Below are 25823 nucleotides of genomic sequence, written 5' to 3' on the forward strand. Positions count from 1 at the left end.
TATATATAAAAACATTAAATTAATAAAAAATAAAAAAAAAAATTAACTAAATTAGTCTAATTTACTTTCAAGACAACCAACAGACATACACAAATGCATTCACAGGCTGAGAAAAAGGCAAAACTTATTAAATTATTAGTTTGAAGTATCTATATATAATATGTTCACCTGCATAGCTCTAGCTAGATCTCAAGAGAGTGGGCTTGCAATGAAATCTTCATCTAAGTACTTTCATGCACATGCATTACAGGTATATCCAGATTCCAGCTCAGACATGCACAAGCTACAAAGTACTATTACTGCTTCTATTACAAAAGCACAAAAAGACATTACTCTTACTAATTAACTATACTAACACAAAGGTCAAACATACATAACTAATAATTACGTAAGCAACCATAGATAGAGTACTGCCGTACTGGTACTAGTACTGCTTCTATTACCAAAATTCACATCCTAATGTAGTCCAAACTAGCCAATGTAGTCCATAAAACTTAAAAGTACAAAGTAAAAATACATAAACAAGCCTCCAAGTTATAGTACACAACTACACATTGTTTCTTACAAAAATACATAAAACTTAGTTCTAAAAAACAATAATAAAACTTCAAACTCCAAGTCACACACTGTGTCTTACAAAAAGACATAGAAATTATCTCTAAAATACAAAATAGAACTTTAACGTTCAAACAGAATTATTATGATCATAAATCATCAATGTCATGAAAGTTATCATGCTCGTCATCATTCCCTGGAAATCCAGGAGGAGGGCCAATAGGTTGTCCGAATGTTCCCAAATCAATTCCTTCAACCTCACTGCTATCATCTATAGATTCTACAAACAAGTTTGAACAAAATAAAAAGAAAAATTATTATAATGTTTATGTAAGTTTGAAAAAAATAAAAGAAAAATCACTATAGGTTATCAAATTGTTTACATATAAACTAACCTTCAATATTAGAAGAAGCCTCTACATTTGCTGGATATGCACCCTCTTCATAAATTGCATTCTCCAACTCTTTATAATTAAGATACAGGTCTTCCTCTTCCACAAATACCCAAAAATCAGTTTTGTCGATACTTGCATAATCAATGGGATCAAAATTAAGCTTTTTGTTGTAAAGCCTGCATAAAATGTCATGCTCATTATTAGAATTTGAACATAATTAGTAACTAACAATTACATTATATAAATGACTTCTTAAAAATTAATATAATGACAAAATATAGCATTTAATTACCTATGTCTCAATCGCAAGTTATGATTAACAAATACAAGATCATTGAGCCTTTGATGCTCCAACCTATTTCTCCTCTTAGAATGTATTTGATCAAATAAACTCCAACAACGCTCACATCTAGAAGAGGCGGAAGTTTGGCTAAGGATTCTAATTGCCAATTTTTACAAGTTTGGAGCATCAGCACCCCACAACTTCCACCATTCATCTGATTTTCATAACACAACGTAATCTAATATTAATCAACATAAACAAACAAAATTTCAATTAAATAATCACTTCAGTTATTCTAATTATAGTGACAAAACTAACTTTTAACATGAACAAAAAAACTAAGATTTGTTTATAGTACTAAAGTAAACTAATTACTTCTCACCTGGATGAGTGGTCTTGCTTGTTGACAATGCAAGATCTCTATCAAAGCTCCCAATACGGTCCCGAAAATATTGGGTTTCCCTAATTACCTTTTCTTGATCACCATCATATTTTGTCCCAATGTAGTCCAAAATAGCCATATTTACTACTGGTTTCCGACAAAAATTCTCCTCATCATATTGAAAAGCGGGATTCAACCAATATGCAGCAGCATGAAGATCTTTACGCAAATGCTTGTCCCAACGGTTTTTTATAATTGAGGTGTATGGCTTGTACAAGTGCTTCTTCATTTGGAAGATCTTCTTGATTCCCAACCTTGCTCTATGCATGCCCTCATACACATATCCTATTGCAGGCCTTTGATCAGAATCAACAATCCATAACAAACGAATGAGTGGCGATGAAATCTTGACAAGAACATTAATATCATCCTAAAAAGAATTATCCAATATGATAGAAACTACTTCTTTTGTCTTTGACTCTCTTGCCAATCTATTGTCCACAAAGAACTTGCTAGTCACTAAGGCTTGCAAGTCATGCTTATGCACATGAAGGCTTCCAAATGAAAGGAAAGTAGTAGCAAATCTTGTTGCTCCTACACGTACAATATCTGTCCAACCAGGTCTCTTCCTCAACCAAGCAATCAAAGCTACATGATTATAAATAAAAACTGTAACTTTGGTTGCACGATTTTTTAGTCTCTCCACATGAGACATCTCCCCCATATCCTGCAACACAAGATTCAGGGAATGTGCTGCACAAGGAGACCAACTAATAGTTTTATACTTTTCACACAACAATTTACCAGCAGATACATAGTTGGAAGCATTATTAGTAACCAAGTGAATTATGTTTTTTGGACCAACCCATGTAACTACTTCATCAAACAATTTAAACAAGTTTCTAGTATTCTTCACAATATCTGAGGCATCAACTGATTTTACAAATACCATTCCCCTAGGACAATAAACAAGGAAATTAATCAATGACCTATGTCTAGTATCTGTCCAACCATCAGCCATAAGTGTACATCCAACTTCTGCCCAATGCCTACGTTGTGACTCAACCAACAACTGAACTTCTTTCTTATTATCCCTCAACAAAGGGACCCGTACAGCATGATAAGATGGACCTTTGTAACCAAGACCAGTAGCAGCTATGGCATCAATCATCATTTGGTAGTACACTGAATTCACTACATTAAAAGGAATGCAATTGTCATACAGAAAACTTGCAATAGCCATATCAGCTTGCCTCACCCTTTCTTTGCTTTGGAATACACTTTTAAGACCAGGTTGAGCTCTTGGAGTAGTTCTTGGGCTAGACCTTCTTTTTTTTTTGGGCGCCAGGGGGGTGGGGGGGCTAGACCTTATTTAATTTGATAGAAGATGTTAAGTTGGATGGTATATTTGGTTGAAATGTTCTCCAAATATATATATTTGGGCGGGCTTTGGCTATGGTCTAAATCATGAACTAATTGTAGTGAATTTGTTGTCCCCACTCCGATCTGGTTACTTTAAATATAAACAGATCGGTTAGCAATGCCTAAAAAAAAAGACTTGTCCTCATTTTCCAGCCCTAAAAGGATGGTGGAATGAGGACAAGTTTTACTCATCCCGTCCTACCCGAATGTTTGAATGTTTATGTGTATCTACACACACACACAATGTTTGAATGTTTATACATTTCCTGTTTATAATTTTTCTTTTACATCTTATACCATAAAAAAAGTTAAAAATAAAAATAAAAAGTTATTTTCTTTATCTTTGAACACTCTCACGTTCTCTTTCACCTCTACATCACTGAATTCAAAGCCAAGAAAAGAAGGAAAAATACCGCCTACGGGCCCCACTATCATTGTGAATAGAGGACGTAATAGGCACCCTCGACCCAACTTGAATCTTTAGCCCATTAGCATCTATAGTCATTACGTAAGGGTCCATTGGTTGGGAGTGTAGAAAAGTGGAAGGATAGAAAATGGGGAAGGAGTGGAATAATTGATGGATAGAAAGATTTTGTTTTTCCTCCATGTGTTTAGTTTAAGGAGTGGAAAAGTTGAGAGATAGAAAACATTGAGTATGAAAAAAAAAAATGTAGTTTGTATAAATTTACTTTCATGCCCCTACTACATAAAAAACAACTTTTTAAATAGTTTATAAAAATTAATTTTTTTAATTACTTCAAACTTACAAACTAACACAACTAATAAAACATCTAGCAAAAAAAAAATTAAAAAAAAAAAAAGAAGAAAGAAAAAGAGAGCCAACCAACGTGGTATAGTGAAAATGAAAAACAAGAAAAAAAGAAAAAAGAAAAAGGCAGCAGTAGTAAGCCAGTAGCATTTCCAAAAAACAAAACAAAACAAAACAAAACAAAACAAGACAAAAAGAAGCAAAATTAATAAACAAAGGGGAGGGTATATGGGTAATTTCACATCAAACTCACTCCCTCTCCACTTTTCTCTTTTAACTTCTTTCTAAATTAGGGAGAAAACTTTTTCCTCTTAAATGGTGAGCTTGAGGAGAAAACTCCCCCACCCCCATTTTCTTCCCCCCAACCAAACACTCCCCTCTCCCATTTTCTCTCCTATTTTCTGTCCCATTCTCTCATTTCACCACAACTAAACATCCTTAAGAGTTAAGACTATGGTGTCCAAGTATCAGTAAAATTTTGAAAAACACAAACAAAATATATATATATATATATATATATATATCAACTTTTTAAAAAAAGAAATGTGTATGCTTTCCTGCAAAGAAATATTTTTACAAAGTTTTAAATCATTATATATTTTCCTTTAACAATTTTTTATGGTAAAACTTAATTACAGTATTTTATGTATAGTACATTAAAAATTTTAATTAGATTTAAATATATAGTTACATTGACGAATAAAATACAAGTAATATTATTTTTTAAAAGACAATTAAACTCAATGTGGGCCATGTTTAGCCTGGGTCATTATCATGTCCGCCTGATAAAGTACCCCCCCCCCCTCTCTCTCTCTATTTGATCAAATCTCAGGTCTAAATTATCTAGGTATCCTAGCCAAGTTACATGAAGTCTTAAGTGCCCCAACGTATATGCCATTGGGCGATCAAGTTAATGAAATGTTTAAAAATTTGCATTTAACTTTCGTTAAACATTGGGCTACACTTGTTTTTAAGTGCCATTTAATCAGGTCCAACAGTCCAAACCTGTTCAATGGCCTCAATCAGGCTGAGCAAGTTTAGTCAGCCAGGCTCACACCTAGAGATTTACTCTTACGGGTGTCTCTCTTGGGCCTATAAAGTGAAACAACCTAAGCCCTTTTATGGTGAGTTTTTTTTTTTTTTTTTAAGAAGAAACCATAGATTAATAAATTAAGAAAAACCAGCAATGTTAGCCAAGAAAACAAAAAATATTCCATTTGGAGACCTTCATTTCCAAATATGAACTTACCTATACGACTACTTGCCTCATCACACACTTTGCGCATGCGGTGAGGGGTTTTTTTTTTTTTTTTTTTTTTTTTTATTTGTTTAGTGTCATAACTCATAATGTTTAAAAGTGAAATAAAGATAGAGTCATAATTTTTAGGATTTTTTTTCTGTGTGATTTTTTTTAAAGTTATTAGTACATGGGTTTAAAGTTTTGAATTTTGAATTTAAAATAAAAGGTGGTAATTTAGATAGAGAAGAGAAAGGAAAAAAATTAAAACTTAGGAATAGCAAATTACTCTTTTAACCTGTTTGGGTTTTTAAATATAAAATTATTTAACAAAAAGATAGGGGTATTTTAGAGAGTTTAAGAATTTGTGTAAGGATAATTTAATACGCAACGTGATGAAGCCCAAACAGGAAATCCTATTATTAATAGTATATAATAGATTCCTATTTTTATTCTTCACAATCTGGCAAATTAACTGATCATCATTGAAATTTGACCTAAGTACTCATTAAAAGTTTGTTTATAAATAGGCATTTTAGTGAAAAACATGCATTGGTTAATAAAAAGAGCATCCACAATATTTTCACAACAAATCTTAGATGACAAATTATTATAAGTTCTAATTTGAACTTACCATTAAAATTACTAGTTTGCCCACTGATAAATAACCAGTAATTTAGCATTTATTGTGAAAATATTATAAACATATCATTTTTCAAATTAAAATAAAAAATAAGTAAAGTGGAAGCGGTGAAACTAAGAGTCCATTTAAGAACAGCTTATTTAGCTGAAACTGAAAACTTTTTGCTAAAATTGAAATTATTGTAAATAAAGCTAAAAGGTGGCCAAATCAGCCATTTACCACTTATCGCGGAAATTATTAGCAACATACGACTGTTTGCAAAATAAGTAGCAAAATACCACTTTTTTGAAACTCGAGTTCATGAAACTCGATTTAAAACTTGAGTTTGCTGTGTAAATCGAGTTTTAAACACTCGAGTTTCATAAAAAAACTTGTGTTGACTTGGACTTTTTTATTGAAAAAATGCCACATAGAACTCGAGCTTGGTAAACTCGAGTTCCATGCAACACAATACTCGAGCTTACCAAGCTTGAGTTCTTTGTAAATACAAAACTTGAGGGTAATGCTCTTTTTTTTTTTTACCCAAGGCATTGCTACTTCTGGTTTTTTAACCGAAATGCATCAATCCGAAGGAAACTTGGGCATTTATTACTTGGACTATATTCGCAATTTATTTACATATTCGAACAAATCCAAATCTAGAAGGTGTAAATTCTGCAATTGTAGCCTTCCTGAGATTTCTTATAATTTGGATATGCTTTTTAGGAGTCAATCTATTAGGAATAGGGCTACATAGTTATGTTACATTTACACTAACATCTAATTGAAGACTAGATCTGATAAATACAAACAAACATGGGATAGCATATATATTATATAAGAAAACGGCATGTAAATCGTCAAGAACCTTTTGAGTCGAGAACCTTTTGAATCAAAGTCATGAATATTTTTGAATCACATTTGGCTTTTAAATTTAGAAAACACAATTTCACTCGGTATTTTATGAGAAAACAGTGAACAATTTATGCGGTGAATAGAGAATAATTTATGTAGAAAAAACAGTGAATTTTTTTTTAAAATAATGCTGAACAAAAAATACTTTTATGCAGAATGCTAGAAAATAGTTTATGCAAAAAACAATGAACAATTTTTATGAGAAAACAGCAAACAGTTTTAATTAATGCAGAAAACAAATTTTATGAATGCAATCAACAAATTTGAATATACAGTAAACATGACTTGCAGAGAGCAAATTTTATTAGCGTAGAAACAAATTTTATCAATGTAGAAAAACAGATTCGATTATTGTGAAATTTAAACATAAAAAAACATTCAGATTTGACATTTAAATTTAGAAAACACAATTTCACGAGGTGTTTTATGAGAAAACAATGAACGATATCAAAACATGGTGTGCTACAACTTGCCAAGAAAAAAAGTTGCCAAAGCAACTTTCACATCATCAGCCAAACATTTAGATGTATAGAAAAAATCTTTCACATTCCTCTTAGAAACACTGCAAGTCAGGAACTTACATATCTAGACATTGTAAGACGTAAGTTCTTCTTTATATCCAAGTGGTCCACTCTTTCTGCAATACTTATCAATCAATATTTAACCATACAGTAACTCGTAACAAGATTGATAAAGTAACAATATGTAGCTTAAACTTCTTTCGGTGTGCTCATGGCTAAAAATGGAGTGAGATTTTTCTTTTACATGTTGTTCTAATTTCTCATTGTAACCCCCAATATTTTAACCAATTTGACCATAATGCTTCCGAGAAGTTTGAAATTTATGAGTGTGTTAAAAATGAATGAACAAGGGGTATGAGTGGCCTAAAAATTAATATTTTGAAATTAAAGCTGCCAAAAACTATAATATTAGCCGTTTTTAAGTGTTGACTGTTGAGCGCAGAATTCATGAAACTATAAAACCAAATTTCTCCATATATTCTATAATTTCTTAGAAACAAGATAATGAACACAATATATAGGTAGCTAGAAATACCAACCTTGCATGATCTTCTCTGCCTTGTGAGGCTGCTCCCACTCTTCTCTCCATGCCTCACTCCTATAAAAACCACTTCGGCTATATAGGTAGCTAGAAACACTAATTCGATTTTAGCAAAATGAAAATCTCACAAACTTTAGGAAGGCTAGGGCCTATAAGGGGGAGAAGGTGTCATCATATTTCAATTGTAAGATTTTGACACCCTCTTCCTTTACGTACAACACCCTCTCTCTACTTACAACTAAGGAGGTTTAGGGACAATAAGGGGAGAGGGTCTCATTTTCAATTGTAAGAATTTAACACTCTCTCTTTACAAATTCTCTCTCCTTACAATTGATGTGGATTAGGAATTAGGATCAATATGGTGGAGAGGGTGTCGCTTTCAATTACGGTTTAGAGCAAGAACAAAGGCACATTGCCTCCCCTCCCCTCAAATTTTTTTTTTTTTTTTTTTTTTTTTTAAAATTACTAGTATAGATATAGGTACTACTTTTAGCAATTTTGTTCTTTAAAATTACACTTTGCCCCCTAAACAATATAGTTGATTCTTTTAAAAGTAATGCTATAACCACAAACTTTTCTACAACATTTTTACAAACCGGTGAGGTACAAATTATTACTAGTTCACATCTAGGCTCGCTATTTACATCACTTTTTTATTTACCAATAATCACTCATCATATCAGTAATTTGTAAAAAGGTTTGTAACTCTAACATTTTCCCTCTTTTTAAAGGCTATAAAAAAAATTATACATCTAAAATCTGAAAAAAAAAAAAATATATATATATATATATATATATAATACAAGCCAAAACAATTAGTCAACAACAAAAATTGCCAATAACAAAGCCCAAAAAAAAAAAAAAAAAAAACCCAATAAACCAATTTTACCCATCAAAGACCAAAACAAAGAAAAAAAAAAACACTTAACGGCTAAGAAGCAACAAAGCTAGAAGACAGCAACAGAGTTGCTCCCCCTAACTCCAAGTCCTAGCTCCATCCCTGGTTTAGAGCATTAACACCAATGTTTTGCAAAATATGGAAAGCTCCACATTTTGCCCTACCAACCCCCAAATTAATCTCCCATATCCACCTATGTATAATTGTGTTAAACTTGTGCATGGTTACAATAACAATGTGAATTTACACTGACACTATTTATTTTACATTTAGTTTTTTATTCTTTCTGTCCGTATTTCGAAGATGAAGAAAGAGAGTAGATGTTGGTTGTTGTGTGTGAAAAAATAGAAACAATTAAGAAATTTTGATATTATAATGAAATTGAGTTTAGAATATATAATCTGATGTGGGTATTTTTAAAAAGTGGTTATGTAAAAAAAAAAAAAAAAATCTTATGCTAAAATAAACAAAAATTTTGCACAAACAAATGTGAATACTCCAAGAATTTAACACCCTTTCTCCTTACAATTGAAGAGGCATGGGTCAATAACCAAGGTTAGGTTCTCTTGTCTCATTGTTTTTTTAATCTCAACCTTGCTTAATTAGTAAATGATATGGCTATATTTTATTAAGAGAACAAGAGATGTCCGATTAAAAATTTAACAAGAGGCAAGCCGGACCCAAAGGGGAGAGGGTGTCATATTCAATTGTAAGAATTTTACACCCTCTCTGCTATTATTGAGGTGGATGAGGGTCAACAAGGGGGAGATGGTGTCATATTCAATTGTAAGAATTTCACCTCTCTCTTTTGTCTTTACAAATAACAAATACCCTCTTTACTTCTAAGAGCATCCACAACAGTGGAGCTAAAAATTTAGCTTTTTAACTCTACCAAAAGTTACTTTATCTATTTTACATATACACATGCTGCAGCAGTGGATCTATTTTAGCTTTTAACACAATAAAATAATATAATCATCACAATAAAATAATATATCCCATGCAATAAATAATATAACCCGCTATCCAAAAAACATCCACAGCACCAACCACAACCAACTCTACCATCAGCTACAGCCACAACCACACCCACACCCACAACCACCACCACAACTCCACCACCACCACCGCCGCCACCATTCATCAACCAGAGAAACCCAGCCACCATTCATCAACCATCAACAAAATCAAAACTCATTCATCAAAATAAACATAAAACCCAATCAGAGAGATAGCAGAGAGATAGGGGCGGAGAACGAAGAGATCAATCGGCGCTTGGCGGGGCTTGGGTCGTCGGCGTTGGGCGGGGCTTGGGTCGTCGGCGTTGGGCGGGGCTTGGGTCATCGGCGCTATGCAGGGGCTTAGGTCGTCGGCGCTAGGCAGGGGCTTGGGTCATTGGTGTTGGGCAGGAGCAACGAGTAGAAATGGGGAAGGACTGAAGGAGGAGAAAGAAAAAATATATATATTCTAATCAAAACACAAAATAAAATAATAATTTCTTTTTTTTTAGCTTTGAGCTACAGTGCACATCTATCTTTAGATGTGCATTGTAGCTGAGAAGCAAAAAATTTTGCTTATAGCTCCACTACTGCACTCTTCTTTTATGATCAGTGGTACTAAAAAATAGCAATATAGCTATTTAGCACCACTGCTGTGAGTGCTCTAATTGAAGTGGGTCAGAGTCAGTAAGTGGGCCAAAGATGAGCTGGAGATGGTGTCATTTTCAATTGTAAGAATTTATATCCTCTCTCTTTACAAACGACCTCTCTGCTTATTAATCAAGGAGGGTCAGTGTCAAATAAGAGGGAGAGGGTGTCATTTTGTATTGTAAGGAGAGATCCTCTCCCCCTTCTTGATCGTGACACCCTTGATCTCCCCATTATTGACCTTGACCCTTCCCAAATGTTACCTTTGTTCAAGTTTCATCGCTTTTAGTAAGGAGATAATAGGGTCAACAAATTGTTGTCACTTTTATACAATCTCTTACAAAACTTAGAAATTTTATGCTGTGTTTGGAAGTTTGGAGGGAGAGACGAGTAGAGGAGAGGGAAATAGAAGGGAATGGTTATCCTCCACCTTATTTGAATGTTTTTAAAATTAAATAAGGGAAGGAAAATAATTAGTCTTTTTATAGTTTGTAATTTTATTAACATGGTAAGGGTAAATTTAGTAATTCATTTGGTCAAGTATTTCTATACTCTACTTAATTCCCCTCCAAATCTCTCCAATTTAATTAGTAATACTTTGTTTTTAAAAATAATTTGAATACTATTTTTGTTTTTTTTAGAAGAATTAGAATACTATTTGATTGTGGAAAACCAGTCAAGCACTTGGTTTTGTGCAAATTTAAAGGTCAGAAGTTGGGACTTCGATCACTTTGTATAATCGAACTTAAAACTATTTTACATTAGTTAGTATTATTAAAATATTATAGTTAAAGAAACCAATTTAGTAGAAACTGGAAAGCATAATAAACTTGGACAAATCCTATTAGTGGATTTAAGTCATTGCCTATCCTGTCGATTTTAGGAACTAATATCATTTTTACATGTGTCGATTTTAAAAACCACCCACCAAAATGTATACATGCATCTTGTTCTCGTAAAATATAAATAACTAAAAAACGATCATTGGTATTCCTTTTTTTAATAACTAGTCGCCAACCCATGCGATGCACGAGATTCTTTAAAAAGAAAAAAAACAATATTGCAATTATCATTTGCTGCACTAAATCAAAATGTCTCAAGACTCACTAATCAAATAATACAACTAAATGGAGAAGACCCAAGCATAACATAAAATCTTTACTAATTCAAATATTAAACATTGTCAAACCTAGTACACGCTTGTGCCCAATAAAAAATTATAAAGACAAATAAGGGATAAAGAAATCTTGTATATCATCTCCATAAAAATACATACATGCCAAAAAGATTAATACCACTACCATAGGTCCATTGGCAATGAAGTTATTTTCATAGTTACATATATACTGTGAATAAACAAATAAACAAATTGCAATAATGATTGCAATCTTATTTTCATAATAAATAAATAGAATATAGTTACCAATGTCAAATTCTTTTGCTATGACTCAAAAAGAGTAAAGAAAGAACATAATACAACAAATCTACATTATATAGAAGAGTACATCATATATTTATTCAACACAAAACTTAGAGTTTTATAAATCATCTTTGCTTGCTCACATTCCCAACCATATCTCTTGTGCTAAGATACCATAGATATTGCTTTTTCAAAATCACGAATAGACTTTGCCAATAAAGCCTTCTCCATGTCAAACCCTTTTGCTTTGCCTTAAAATAGTTCCTAGAAAACAGTTGCTTTACCCAAGTTAGGGGCTTTGAGAACAGAAGAGTTATAGTATTTGAGAGAGTGCAATAACACACCACATTCTCCCTCAAATCTACATTTTAGTAGAAGGATCTCATACCTAGCCAAATCATTTTTCCTTTAATACCAAGCAAAACAAAAACAAAAAACTAAACGTATATCATGTCCAGATAAAAGCAATCCCCAAGATTATTAAAACCTGATGTCAATAAGAGCACCTCAATGTTCCACACATTCAGCAACTATGCAACAATATTGGTTCCTAAGGAAAAAAAAAAAAAAATGCACAACCCAAATATATTATCCAACAATATGCACAAAATGCTCTTCTTTCCTAATAAATCAGATCATTCACATAAGGCATAAAAGAAATTAGAATTAGAAATCTGAATAAAGAAATTAAGTAGAGCTTGAAGCTAAAGCAAAACCTGTAGGGTTGTTGTCAGATTTTGAGGGTTGGGAGGCTCTTCAATACTATCTCCACTACGAAACCAATCCATATCCACAATATTTTCTTACAAAAAGATAGGAATTGAAATCCCTAAATTGACAGAAAACCTAATTGAAGACATAATTAAAACTCAACTTTGAGCCTTTGTCCCATTTAAAACAATTTCAATCTGAATTTAACCCATATCACTAACTATCATTTCATCAAATGAATAGCTATGCAAATTTCATCATTTAAATTGGAAAAAGTAGCTACTTGGAAAAGGCAGTAACTGTCATCAATATACAATTTATGATAGACAAAAGGACCAAAATTGTATTATTAATAAAATCTAACGGGTCACTACTAAACTGTTCCAATACCAAAACTTATCTTGTTCCTATTAGGGACATAAAATATGGTCTCAGTCAACACACCACATTCTCCCTCAAATCTACATTTTAGTAGAAGGATCTCATTCCTAGCCAAATCATTTTTCCTTTAATACCAAGCAAAACAAAAAACAAAAGGTATATTATGTCCAGATAAAAGCAATCCTCAAGATTATTAAAACCTTACCTCAATGTTCCACACATTCAGCAACTATGCAACAATATTGGTTCCTAAGGCAAAAAAAAAAAAAAAAAAATGCACAACCCAAATATATAATCCAACAATATGCACAAAATGCTCTTTTTTTCTAATAAATCAGATCATTCACATAAGGCATAAAAGAAATTAGAATTAGAAATCTAAATAAATAAATACAAATAAGAAAACTGAAGACAACCTAAAAAAGATGTAATCTTTATCTTTCTTTAAAAGAAGGGAGGGTGGGGGACAAAAAAAAAGTGCAGACAAGTGAAGGGATTGCTTCCCACAAGGGCCACAACACTCTGCATAACAATCTACAGGAAAATCAAAAGATTCCATCAGTAAATTTCTCAAAACATAAAACTGCATAAGCAATAAATTCTTTGAAAGTTTTAATCAAAAGAATTGTACTTAAGTTTATGAGGTTATGAGGTTAAAATAAGTACAATTCATGCATTAAAAGATTGATTATGAGGTTAAAAGATTCCGTGAACAAAAAATGCATGTATTTAAAACTATGATTGCCAACACTAACAGAGAACAAACATCTGAGAGTATAGCTCTCCCAGGCATTCTATCAAACACCTGTTAGGAATCTTAAACAACTATAGTAACCAACCCCAACCTTCAAAAAAAAAAAAAAATTTCCCACAAAAACACAAATATTTTAGTCATATAGCAATATATGCAGCAATATCAAGAAAAAGAAAATTTAATTTTTGGGGTTATACCATCCTCCTTTCCTCTCATCCTAATAATTCCATTTCTCCAACACTACCAACCATGAACGGCTAAATAAAAAAAAATCTCAAGAAAAACCCAAAACCTAAATCATAATGTCCAAATTTTTAAAACAGAAAACAATTACCAGCAGACCATGAACGACTAAATAAAAACAAATCTCAAGAAAAACCCAAATCCTAAATCATAATGTCCAAAATTTTAAAACAAAAAACAATTACCAGCAGACCATGAACGGCTAAATAAAAACAAATCTCAAGAAAAACCCAAAACCTAAATCATAATGTCCAAATTTTTAAAACAAAAAACAATTACCAGCAGACCATGAATGGCTAAATAAATAAAAAATCTCAAGAAAAACCCAAAACCTAAATCATAATGTCCAAATTTCTAAAACAAAAAACAATTACCACACTACAACAAAATGTATTTTTAGTGACGAAAATTAGTGAGGAAATATTTTTCGTCGCTAAAAATACAGCTTTAGTGACGAAATATGAATTTCGTCACTAATAGTTAAAAAAATTATAACATTTAGCGACGAAAAATAAATTTCGTCGCTATTGAGATCTAAAAAATGGGCGCCAAAGGAGGGAAATTTCGGCGGGAGTATAATTAATCTATAGCGACGAAATATTTCGTCACTAAAAGTTGAAATTTTTAGTGACGAAATATTTCGTCACTGTAGGTATTGCTGAGGATAGTATTAGTGACGAAAATCCTTTCGTCGCTATAAGGAAGAATTAGTGACGAAACATATTCGTCACTAAAAATAATAATAGTTTTGCACTTATATATTTTTAGTGACGAAATCTAAATTCGTCACTAAAAGTATACTACAGCGACGAAAGTTAAATTTCGTCGCTAAAAATGTTAACAAAAAATGGTTTCTTTAGTGACGAAAATAAAATTCGTCGCTAAAAGTTTAACAAATTCTGGGTCCTTTTGTGACGAAACAGAAATTCGTCACTAAAAGTATGCTACAGCGACGAAATTTAAATTTTGTCGCTAAAAATCTTAACAAAAAAAAATGGTTTCTTTAGTGACGAAAAAGAAATTCGTCACTAGAAGTAGGAAACAGCAACGAAAGCATTTCGTCGCTATAAAGTTGTCTTTAGCAACGAAATGTTTTCGTCGCTATTGCCCACATCTAGTGACGAATTTCTTTTTCGTCACAGAAAGTGGTCTTTAGCAACGAAAAAATTTCGTCGCTAAAATACCACTATAAATGCTCCCAAACAAAAAGCCTCACCCATTCAGCAAAACAAAAAACTGAGAATCCCACGCTCAAAAAAAGAAAAGAGAGAAACCCACGCTCAAAAAAAAAAAGAGAGAAACCCAAATAAAAAAATGCCGATGAACCCAAACCGTCGCTATCGCCGTTGCCGTTGCCATTGAAGCGTTGCAGCTGTCGTCGCCGTTGCAGTTGAAGCGTTGCGAAAGAAATGCCGACGAACCGTTTCCGTTGCCATTGCCGTTGAAGCGTTGCCGTCGCCGTTGCCGTTGCCGTTGTCGTTGCCATTGAAGCGTTGTCGTTGCCGTTGCTGTTGCCATTGAAGCGTCACCGTTGCCGTTGAAGCGTTGCCGTTGAAGCGTCACCATTGCCATTGAAGCGTCGTCGCTGCCGTTGAAGCGTTGCAAAAGAAATACCGATGAACACCCACCGTTTCCGTTGCCATTGCCGTTGAAGCGTCGTCGTTGCCGTTGAAGCGTCGCCGTTGCCGTTGCCATTCGCGACGATCGGTAAGGTTTTTCTTATTTTTTATTTTTTATTTATTTTTTATTTTTTTTTCTTTCATTCCCTTAAATACATAGTTTGTTCATGACTTAAAGGATCATGCTAAGGTACTGTGGAGATTTTGTTTCTCTTTTTAATCTCAATGTGTTTGCCTCCTAGCATATGCACTTCTAATCTGATTGGATTGTTCTCAGAAACATTGAATAATTTTTTTGCAAGAAATAATTGTTTGTTCTCATATGGAGTCCCACTGGACCTGGTACAAGCAACCCTATTCATCCATTATTGGTATATCCATTATTAATTTTCATCTACTTTTATGCATTTGCACCAGTTATGTAGTTATTCTATTTGGTAGTTCTGGAATTGCTTTTTTATTTGATCATTTATTTTTTATTCCTTGAAAAGTGAATTCAGTGTGGATTATGAATTATGGATTTGTTCTAGAAAACTTGTTAATGTTATCAAAATTTTCATAGAGGCACAGAATTATTAAAAACTTGCCGCCTGTTGTAAAACTCAATTGATTATATGAGGTTCTATTACTTTGAATATTTAGTACCCTTGACTTGTATTATTAGTCTTGACTCATCTTGTATTGTTAAAGAAGTTTGTATTTGACATCTTCATATACACAAAACATATTGAACTTTAATTAGTTTCATACAATATTATTAAGAGGTAGAGTGCATCAGGAGTTGTTAGGTTAAGCCACCATTGTTTTGAAAATGTTCCATTGCCATTTTTTCTTCAATGATGGTCAGGTTTATTTTCTCAGACTGTAGACTTCATAATTTTTTACTTGTGATGGATAACTTTATTGCATCAATATATCATGCTGGTTTCACTATTATCATTTAACTTTCCTATCAAAAAAATATATTGTGTTGGTCATCATATTTCTTCACCCCCACTCCCCTTTCATTTTTTGGTTGAGAAGGCTGCTTTTGGGTTAAACAATATATTACTGGTTTAGTTTCCCAAATGGCATGTCTCCCCTTGTAAGAGCAAGGTGGAGGGCAGTAAAGAAAAGCTGAAGTGTTGAGAAATGGCAGTAACATACCGACTTTACCATCCTTAGAGCTGAAAAATATTTGAACTATTTTGTTGAGAATGGGTATTTTTGTTGTAATTAATCCCAGCTTATGTTTGTTGAGAATGGGTATTTTTATTTTTGTTGAGAATGGGTCTATCCAGTGTGATATAGGAGGAGAGGTCTATCAGCTCAGGTAATTTACTCTAGAGCATTTTTGGTTTCTGACTAAACGGTGGTATGGATTAATTGAAACCCTTGTTATTATTTTTCCTTTTGTTTAGGCGTGATAGTATTGCTAAAAGCTTCATATTTTATACTATTGGGTTCAATCACATGTTTGATGTCAACGGATGTGGATTAACATGTATGGTTTATACTACTAAGGGATTTGTTCACTAAACTTGTTTGGTTAATGAAGAAAAACTTAAAGGCATATATATATATATATATAGAGAGAGAGAGAGAGAGAGAGAGAGCTATTAGGTTGTACAATTTCATAAAGTAGGTAAGTAAAGGCCATCTATTTTTTGGTATGAGCTATTCATTATAAAGACTGAAGTACTTATAAGTTTAACTTTTCTTTTGCAGGCTAAATACACATTGTTTGTAATAATTTTGGATTTTTTCTGAAACTTGTAAGCTTAGCTTGATCAAAGTAAGTAAATTTTAGTTGAAAACCTTATAAAACTCTAGACTTGTGATGTTGGAAATTGGATTTGTGGTGGTATGTTGTGTTGGAGCAAGCGGGTGGCTTGCATAGTGTTATAAGGTGGTTTAAATACATATTGGGAGTGTTTTTCAATTCTAGCAAATGTGAATGAGTATTGTTGATTAGATGTGATGAATATAACTTTATTTGATTTCAATACTTGTAAGTACTCTAGACTTGTGATGTTTGTGATTGCTTTTGTTGTGGGTTGTTGTGTTGGAGCAAGCAGGTGGCTTGGATGGTGTTATAAGGTGGTTTAAATACATATTGGGAGTGTTTTTCAATTCTTGCAAATGTGAATGAGTATTGTTGATTAGATGTGATGAATATAACTTGTAAGTACTCTAGACTTGTGATGTTTGTGATTGGTTTTGTGTGTGCAACGTTTATTTGTTTAAGTGTTAATATAGACTTGTGCATTCATGAATGTGATAGAAATTTATCTAAGTGGCTTATAGACTTAGATGTTAGAATACATTATGCATGAGTTGTCCTTATTTTACTAAAGTAGGATTCATTTTATAATTGTAGTCAAACATGGATAAAAGTTGAATGACAATGGGTAAGACACCCGATGGCAGATTAAGTCATCCATATATTGAAGGGGTGAATGCATTTATTAATTCTGCAAGAGCGGTTGTAGACTTGAGTGGTAATATTCCGCACCCGTGTATCCACTGTGTGAATTGCTATCGACAATCTTCTCAAATTGTGCGTATCCATTTGCTTCATCGTGGAATTATGCAATCTTACATTAATTGGTATAATCATGGAGAACCTCGTGTATTGAATGAGAATATTCATGATAATGAAATGTCGGATGGTGATCATATGAATGGTATCGATGCCTTGATAGATGACCGAATTAGAGGGGAACCAAGAAATGCAACCGAAGATGAGGAGGTGCGTCATTTTGACAAACTTGAGGAAGATGCAAAACGTGAGTTGTATCCGGGTTACACTGATTATAGTATCCTGAAGTTTGTTATTGAGATGTTGAATGTAAAGGTAATGACCAACTTGAGTAATAAGGGACTTGATATGATGCTAGAATTGCTGACAAAGGTTTTACCGAAAGGTAACTTGGTTCCAAGGTCAACTTATGAAGCAAAGAAGATATTACGTGACTTGGGCATGTCATACGAGCATATAGATGCATGCAAAAATGATTGTACATTAATTTGGAAGGAAAATGAAAATCTTGATAAATGTCCGGTGTGTGAGGTGCCTAGGTACAAAGATACACGTACCCAAGGTAAGAAAATTCCTCATAAAGTATTGCGTTACTTTCCGTTGACACCGAGACTGAGGAGATTGTACATGTCAGGCCAAAGAACTAAAGACATAAGATGGTATATAGACAAACGTGTGGACGATGGGATAATGAGGCATCCGGCTGATTGTGAGGAGTGGAAGGAATTTGATTTGCAACATCTTGATTTTGCCCTCGAACCTCGCAATGTAAGGTTAGGGTTGGCTACAGATGAATTTAATCCTTTTGGGAATATGAAAAATAATTATAGTATGTGGCTTGTAATACTTATCTCCTATAATCTACCGCCTTGATTGGTTATGAAGGAGCCATATTTTATATTGTCCTTGCTTATTCCCGGTCCCCATCAACCGGGGAATGATATTGATATTTACTTGAAACCATTAGTTGATGAGTTGAAGGAGTTGTGGGAAGAAGGTGTAGAAACTTATGATGCTTATAGTAAAGAGCATTTTCAAATGCGTGCAACTTTGTTATGGACAATACATGACTATCCTGGATTTGGTAACGTATCCAGATGGAGAACAAAAGGTTATCATTCTTGTTACACTTGCAACGATCAACCATATTCATAAGCTTTGGAAAGTAAAATTGGATTCATTAATCATCGAGCTTATTTACCTATGGAACATCGTTGGAGACATAGTCGGTTGCATAATGGTTTACCAGAGAAACAAAAGAGATCTTTAGAGTTACAAGTGGGAAAGATACAAGAGCAGCTAGATAGAATGCCAAATATAATTTTAGGAAGGCATCCAAGTAACAAGAAGAGACAACTCATTAGGGAGCCAAATTGGTCAAAGGTGAGTATTTTGTACAAGCTTCCATACTGGAAAAATAAGAAGCTTAGGCACAACATTGATGTCATGCATGTGGAGAAGAACATTAGTGAAAGTACTTATAGTACTTTGTTGGGCATTGAGGGGAAAAATAAGGACACTGACAAGGCACGGATAGACTTGCAAAATATGAACTTCAGGCACACGTTGCATTTGAAACAACGTCCTGATTGATCATATGACAAGTCTCGAGCTTTCTTTTCATTAAGCCCCAATGAAAGAGATGGTTTTTATGACTTTTTGAAATCAGTCAAGTATCCGGATGGCTATGCAGTCAACATATCAAGGTCAGTGAATGCAAAAAATGGTAGATTATCTGGTTTGAAAAGCCACGACTGTCATGTGCTACTACAACGAATTCTTCCAATTGTGTTGCGAGGGTTTGCAGATAAAGACATTAGTATTGTATTGTTTGAGTTAGGCAACTTCTTCCAAGACTTATGCTCAAGGACCCTAAAGCGGAGTGAATTGGAGAAACTAGAAGAACGTATAGTTCTTATACTATGCAAGCTTGAGAGGTTTTTGCCTCCAGCATTCTTTGATGTTATGGTCCACCTTGCTGTTCACTTGCCTCGAGAAGCAATTCTAGAAGGCTCAGTACAATATCGGTGGATGTATCTAATTGAAAGGTAATTAGATCCTTTGATGCATTCATCAATTGCATATTTCCCACGTGGTTAAAATCACATTCTATGCGTATTTTTTCCTTGTAGGTATCTTGGAAAATTGAAAAGATACGTTTCCAACCGAGCTCGACCAGAAGGTTCGATTGCAGAGGCTTACATTCTTAAAGAATGTATTAACAACTGGTCTTTGTATATTGATGGGATCGAAACTGTGCATAATCGAAGAGAAAGAAATGAAAATTTTGGTGAATCTAGCGAAGGATTGATAGTTTTTTCATAGACTGCCCGACCTATAGGTGGTAGGCGAAATGATGGCGACTTCTCTCATGCATTGCTTGATACTGCTCATTGGTACTTATTGTACAATAGTCCTGAGCTAGAGCCTTATTTAAAGTATGTGATTTCTTATGCATATATTGTTTAATCAAGTTTTGAATATTATCCACAATGTTTAGCTGAAAATAAATCATCTTATTTTTAATAGCGAACACAAAAGCACATTGCATAATCCTACTAGAGAAGCCATAACTCAAATCCAACAACAAGAGTTTCCCAAATGGTTTAGGGAACGTGTAAGACATTTGAAATTTAATCACGCACTAATAAATTTAAACATTTGATTGTGAACGTCATTGCTTATTACTAATTAATATCACTTGTTGTCTGTTATTATAGATGAATAGATTGAAAGTTAACGATTCATCAGAAGCTACTAAATAGTTATGGTCATTAGCAAATGGTCCTAAATCATATGTGAAGGAGTACACAGTTTGTATGGTCAATGGTGTAAAGTTCCATACAAGGGACCTAGACAATCGTCGTGTAACCCAAAACAGTGGTGTATGTACCGAAGGAGACCATGAAGGAGAAATGCATGACTTCTATGGTCATGTGTGCAAAATTTGGGAATTAGAATATATGTTTCGCCATAAAGTTGTTTTGTTTCAGTGTGAATGGTATAATACTAGTACCAATGGTCGAAGAAGAACGATACGAACCGATGCACACTGCACGAGCATTGATGTTACAAGTCGATGGTATCAAAATGACCCTTTTATACTTCCTAGTCAAGCGAAACAAGTTTTCTACCTTCAAGATACGAAATTGCGTGATCCTTGGAAAATTGTGCAATATATCCAACATAGGGGAGTGTTTGATGTTCCAGAAGTCGGGGGCGGAGAATCCAATGATAATACAGAAGATAGTGATGCATTCCAACAAGAAGCAATTGTTGATGTTGTCCCTATCAATATTGAAGACAATACTATTGAGTATTGTATGGGTGATGTTGAAACTGAGGTTGTTCTTGAAGGTGGAACTTCAAGAGATGCTAATCAAAATGAAGAGCATGACATACCTGATATTGATCTTGATATGGACTATAATATGTAGAGTTATAACAATTGTCTTAAATGTTATGTGCTTTTCTTAAAGTTTTATGCTTGTTTTAAAGTTTTATGCTTGTCTACGTTGCAATTGTTATTGAAATGTTTTGTACTTATCTTAAACTTGATATGGATATTAATGTGGTCATTTGTTGTGTTAAGTTAGTAGCAATTGTGTTCAAATTTTACACTTGTGAATTTCTTGATATGGATAATGATGTGGACTATAATGTTAAGTTAATAGCAATTATACTTATCTTTCATGTTAATACATAGTTTCAAAAAATGCCCAAAAAGGCCAAATACACTCATAATATACCGAGGTATGAGATGGCAAGATTGGATAGAATGAGACAAAATCAAGAGATAATTGATGCTTTGGGATTGAAGCACATCTCAACTTCTCTAAAGGATTCCACTCAATCCAATTGTGCAAAAAGGATGCTTTGGATAGAATGAGACAAAATCAAGAGATAATTGATGCTTTGGGATTGAGGCACATCTCAACTTCTCTAAGGATTCCGCTTAGTCCAATTGTGCCAAAAGGAAAAGAAGTAGAGCTAGTGTTGTGGTAGATGATGATTATGTACCACCTATTGGTAACAATGAGAATGATGTTGAGTCATCTAACTCTTTAATCCATAAGGTACAATAGATGTTCCATAGGGTACAATAGATAATAACTTTGTCGTTCTATTATTTGTAATGACTTTGTTGTTCCATTATATGTATGTTTGTTAGTTACAGATGGCACCAGGACGACTTACACGCTCGCGAGGTGAGGCATCTATCCCGGTGGTCCAATCTACGATTCAATCTACGGAAACACCTCTTAAAGCAAAACCTCCCGTCTAAAGTTCTTCTAGTGCAGAGGCTACCAACGCATTAACTAGCACGACTGGTAATTACATAAAACATACTTAATTACAACTGCACTTTGTCTTTACTATTGAGATTATACTTAATGTACATAGAATGTATTACTTTATAACATTGATAAATTTTAAATAGGATCTACTAGCAGAAATACCAGTGGAACAACACGTGGTGTAGCAGTACGGACACTTGTTGAAAAAAGTGGTAAACTGCCAATATGTATAGCTGCAGAGTATGATGCTCCTGTTGGGAAGAATGCGTGCAAGCTTGTCAATCAAATTGGCGTACAAGTGCGAAGTAATTTGTCAAGTTACAACGTAAAAAATTGGAAAAGTGTTGATGCTGCTACTAGAGATGTGGTGCTTCAAAGTATCGAGGTAAATTTATATTGATAACGTCTAACTCGTCTTTGTTGTCACTAAGCATATTAAATTCATATAATAATAATTTTATAATACATATATACTTTAATTTACAGGATCAGTTTGAGCTAGAAGGAGATTCCAACTTAGTAACGAAAGCAATAAATACAAAATGTGGAAGATTATTGAGTAGCGGCTCTAACAAATTGTATCAGACTTATAAGAAGCTCATACAATCTCATGGTGCTGACCATGCAAAAAAACCACCCGTCAAAGAATGTCACACTTGCGCAGTGGACTGGACTCATTGAAGGGAGATGGACCAATAAGGATTGGCTGGTAAATTATTTATGCGTATATTATTATTATCAAATATTTACTATATTATGTTGTCAAATTATTAGATTAATACTTAGATGAAGTAAATGTATATTGTTTTAGTCATGATCTAATAAATATCTTGAATGTTCTTTATTAGGAAAATCAAGAATTAACTCTGAAAATAGGAGCAAAACTTCAGGCAAACATAGATGCGGGACAAAGGCACTTGCTGTTAGGGTTGATGAGGAGGCGTGTTTTTTCATTTTCTTAAACCTTAAGTGTATTACATATTGTGATTAATTAACTATAAATAACTAACACTCGAATGTTACTTAATTAGACAAATAATAATGGCGGTCAAGTTCCTGAATTGGCAAAAATCTACAAAGATGTTCATTTCAATCCAAATACAAATAGGTGGATATAGCCTGAGGATGAAGCGACATATGTATGTGTATCATTCCATTCCTATTATTCCATCTTTATCATGTTTGTAAAGCTATAGCATATGTATTATTAATGTTGTGATTGCTTGTTTTTTTCTCTTTCAAATGGTAGGAAACTATTCTCAAAGTGCAAGAGGATCATTGTCAAGATCCTAATGCAATTCCCCTTACACAAGAGGAGATCTCAAACTTGGTTTTTAAGAAGAAATCTGGTATTGTAAAAGGACTTGGCATGAGACCTTCATCTTCTCTAGTAACCACTGCCTCATCTAATTCATCGGTGGAGTATATTCATCGGTTAGAAAGTGAGATAATTGAGCTCAAAGAGGCAAGAGCTAGGGACGAAGAGGAGCGAGCTATGGAGCAAGAGGCGCGAGCTAAGCAAGATGAGGTCCAAAAGAATATTCTTAATTTTTTGAGGAGCAAGGGTTATGATGATGTTTTTACCTATGGAGGTGGTTCATCTTCAAGCTAAATCACTTATTGGTTAGTACTTTATCTTTAAATTAAAACACTTTATTTTTTATGTATCATTTGAAACTAATATTTGTCACGTGATAGGTTATTCAATCTTTAGTTTATGATACTGAAGATATAGAAGTGAAATTTCTGTTGGCACTATGTAGAATTATATTTGACTAAAGATTTATATTTAACTAAAGATTTATATTTGTGCAGATTTCTTATTGGTGGCTTTAGGGGATTTCCTTTAGGCATTATTTGAAGACAAATGAGGACATCTTCCGTTAGTTCTAATTATATTATGCCACATTTTTTGTATTGTTATAAAACATCTTAAGTTATTGTATGTGTTGCAAACAATAATTGTATGTGTTGCAAACACTTATTGTATGGAAGGAGTTTGAATTGGATACTTACTTTAATTTTAACTTGTGAAATGTATGGATCGATTTTTTATAAATGTGTTGTTGGAATAAATATGTTAATCAAATGTAAGATTTTAATAATGTAATGACAGGTTACAGGTTAATATCAACACCATGAAAATAATAAAAATAGAAAATAAGTTTTAGTGACGAAATTTTTCGTCACAAATATGGTAACAAAAAATTGTTTTAGTGACGAAATATTTCGTCACTAAATGCAGCGGAATTTTGTAAGAAATGGTTTTAGTGACGAAAATTTTCGTCACTATATGTGTCTGAAATTTCTTAAAAATAGTTTTAGTGACGAATTTTTTCGTCACTAAATGTACCCGAAAATAGTTTTAGTGACGAAATATTTTGTCACTAAATATGATTTAATAAACTGAAATGGTTTTAGTGACGAAATATTTTCGTCACTAAATACTGTTTTTAGCGAGGAAAACATTTAGCGACGAAACGTTTTCGTTGCTAAAAGTTTTTTTTTTTTTTAAACAATCGGACTTTTAGTGACGAAATTTTTCATCGCCAGGACTTTTAGCGACGGGGCTACAGCGATGAAACGAATTTCGTCACTAAAGGTTATTAGTGACGAAAAACAGGACTTTTAGTAACGAATTTTTTCGTCACTAAAAATACATTTTCTTGTAGTGCCAGCAGCAGTCTGACGGTGGCAAAATGCATGCCTGACAATGGGTGGTGGCTCTCTCGATCTCTCTTTACCCAATGACTTTCACTCTTAGAATTTGAGTTTTGCGTTTTGATGTTGGAGAAAGAAAAATGAGTTTTAGGTTTAGGGGAAGGAGATAGCGTCTGAGGAGATAGCGTTTGAGGATTAGTTTTAGGTTTTAAAGAGGTATTGGGTTTTGTAACATGTGTTTGGTGGGGGAAAAAATCAAAACTTATAAATCATATTTAAAAAGTATTAAAAAAAATTAAATGATGAGGTGGAAAATTGGGGGAAAAAAATCAAAACTTATAAATCATATTTAGAAAGTATAAAAAAAAAAAAAAAAAAAAAAAAAAATTAAATGATGACGTGGAAAATTGTGGAAGCTTCAAAAGCTTCGGTTTTATATATATATATATATATATATATATATATATACTAGTCACAAATTGTTGTCACTTTTATACAATCGCATACAAAGCTTAGAAATTTTAAGGTTTGATGTTAGTGACTACGACTACAACTGTTGTCATTTTCAAAACTCAGTATACATAGGTAAGTTAATGTATTCTGAGACTCGCTCAGGAAAAAATAAAAATAAAAGCCAGACGCATTCCCCTTACCATTTGTCTACCAGAATTCTGATGTTGAGCTAAATGTTGGAATACACATCTCTCTTCTGGTGCTTCCCATTTATATATGTTCACAAGTGAAAGAAAGTACCCTTATATTGGAATTTAAGCAAGTATAGTTTTACTTTTGCGCTTTTTTTTTTTTTTTTAATTTTTATATATATATATATATTCCCCTTGTAATTAGTGTGGATTATTTTCACTTAATTAACTGTACTAGATTTTTCATCAAAAAAAAAACTATACTAGATTTGGTATACGATTTGAACTTCACTAAAGATCCCAACATGCAACTGTTTAGGTAAAATACCAAAATTACGATTTTGATTTTTGAACTTCACTATAGATCCCAACATGCATGCAATGC

General features: G+C 33.2%; 2 protein-coding genes and 1 long non-coding RNA gene across 3 annotated transcripts; 1 reads left to right on the forward strand and 2 right to left on the reverse strand.

The window, feature by feature from the left end:
* Positions 1-790: 790 nt before the first annotated feature.
* Positions 791-1755, reverse strand: LOC115983939. Its single transcript, XR_004090309.1, has 4 exons — positions 1616-1755; positions 1243-1447; positions 951-1126; positions 791-835 (listed from the first exon to the last, which is right to left on the reverse strand). It is a non-coding gene; the product is annotated as an uncharacterized LOC115983939 (long non-coding RNA).
* A 290-nt stretch (positions 1756-2045) lies between these two features.
* Positions 2046-15390, reverse strand: LOC115985159. Its single transcript, XM_031108124.1, has 2 exons — positions 15117-15390; positions 2046-2809 (listed from the first exon to the last, which is right to left on the reverse strand). The coding sequence occupies exons 1-2, from the start codon at positions 15388-15390 to the stop codon at positions 2046-2048; spliced, it is 1038 nt and encodes a 345-aa protein (XP_030963984.1).
* A 2310-nt stretch (positions 15391-17700) lies between these two features.
* LOC115985160 lies at positions 17701-18990 on the forward strand. The gene is made up of 2 exons (XM_031108125.1): positions 17701-18603; positions 18721-18990. The coding sequence occupies exons 1-2, from the start codon at positions 17701-17703 to the stop codon at positions 18988-18990; spliced, it is 1173 nt and encodes a 390-aa protein (XP_030963985.1).
* The last annotated feature ends 6833 nt before the right edge of the window (positions 18991-25823 follow it).

Source organism: Quercus lobata, chromosome 4 (assembly GCF_001633185.2).
Source record: "Quercus lobata isolate SW786 chromosome 4, ValleyOak3.0 Primary Assembly, whole genome shotgun sequence".
Lineage (NCBI taxonomy): Eukaryota > Viridiplantae > Streptophyta > Magnoliopsida > Fagales > Fagaceae > Quercus > Quercus lobata.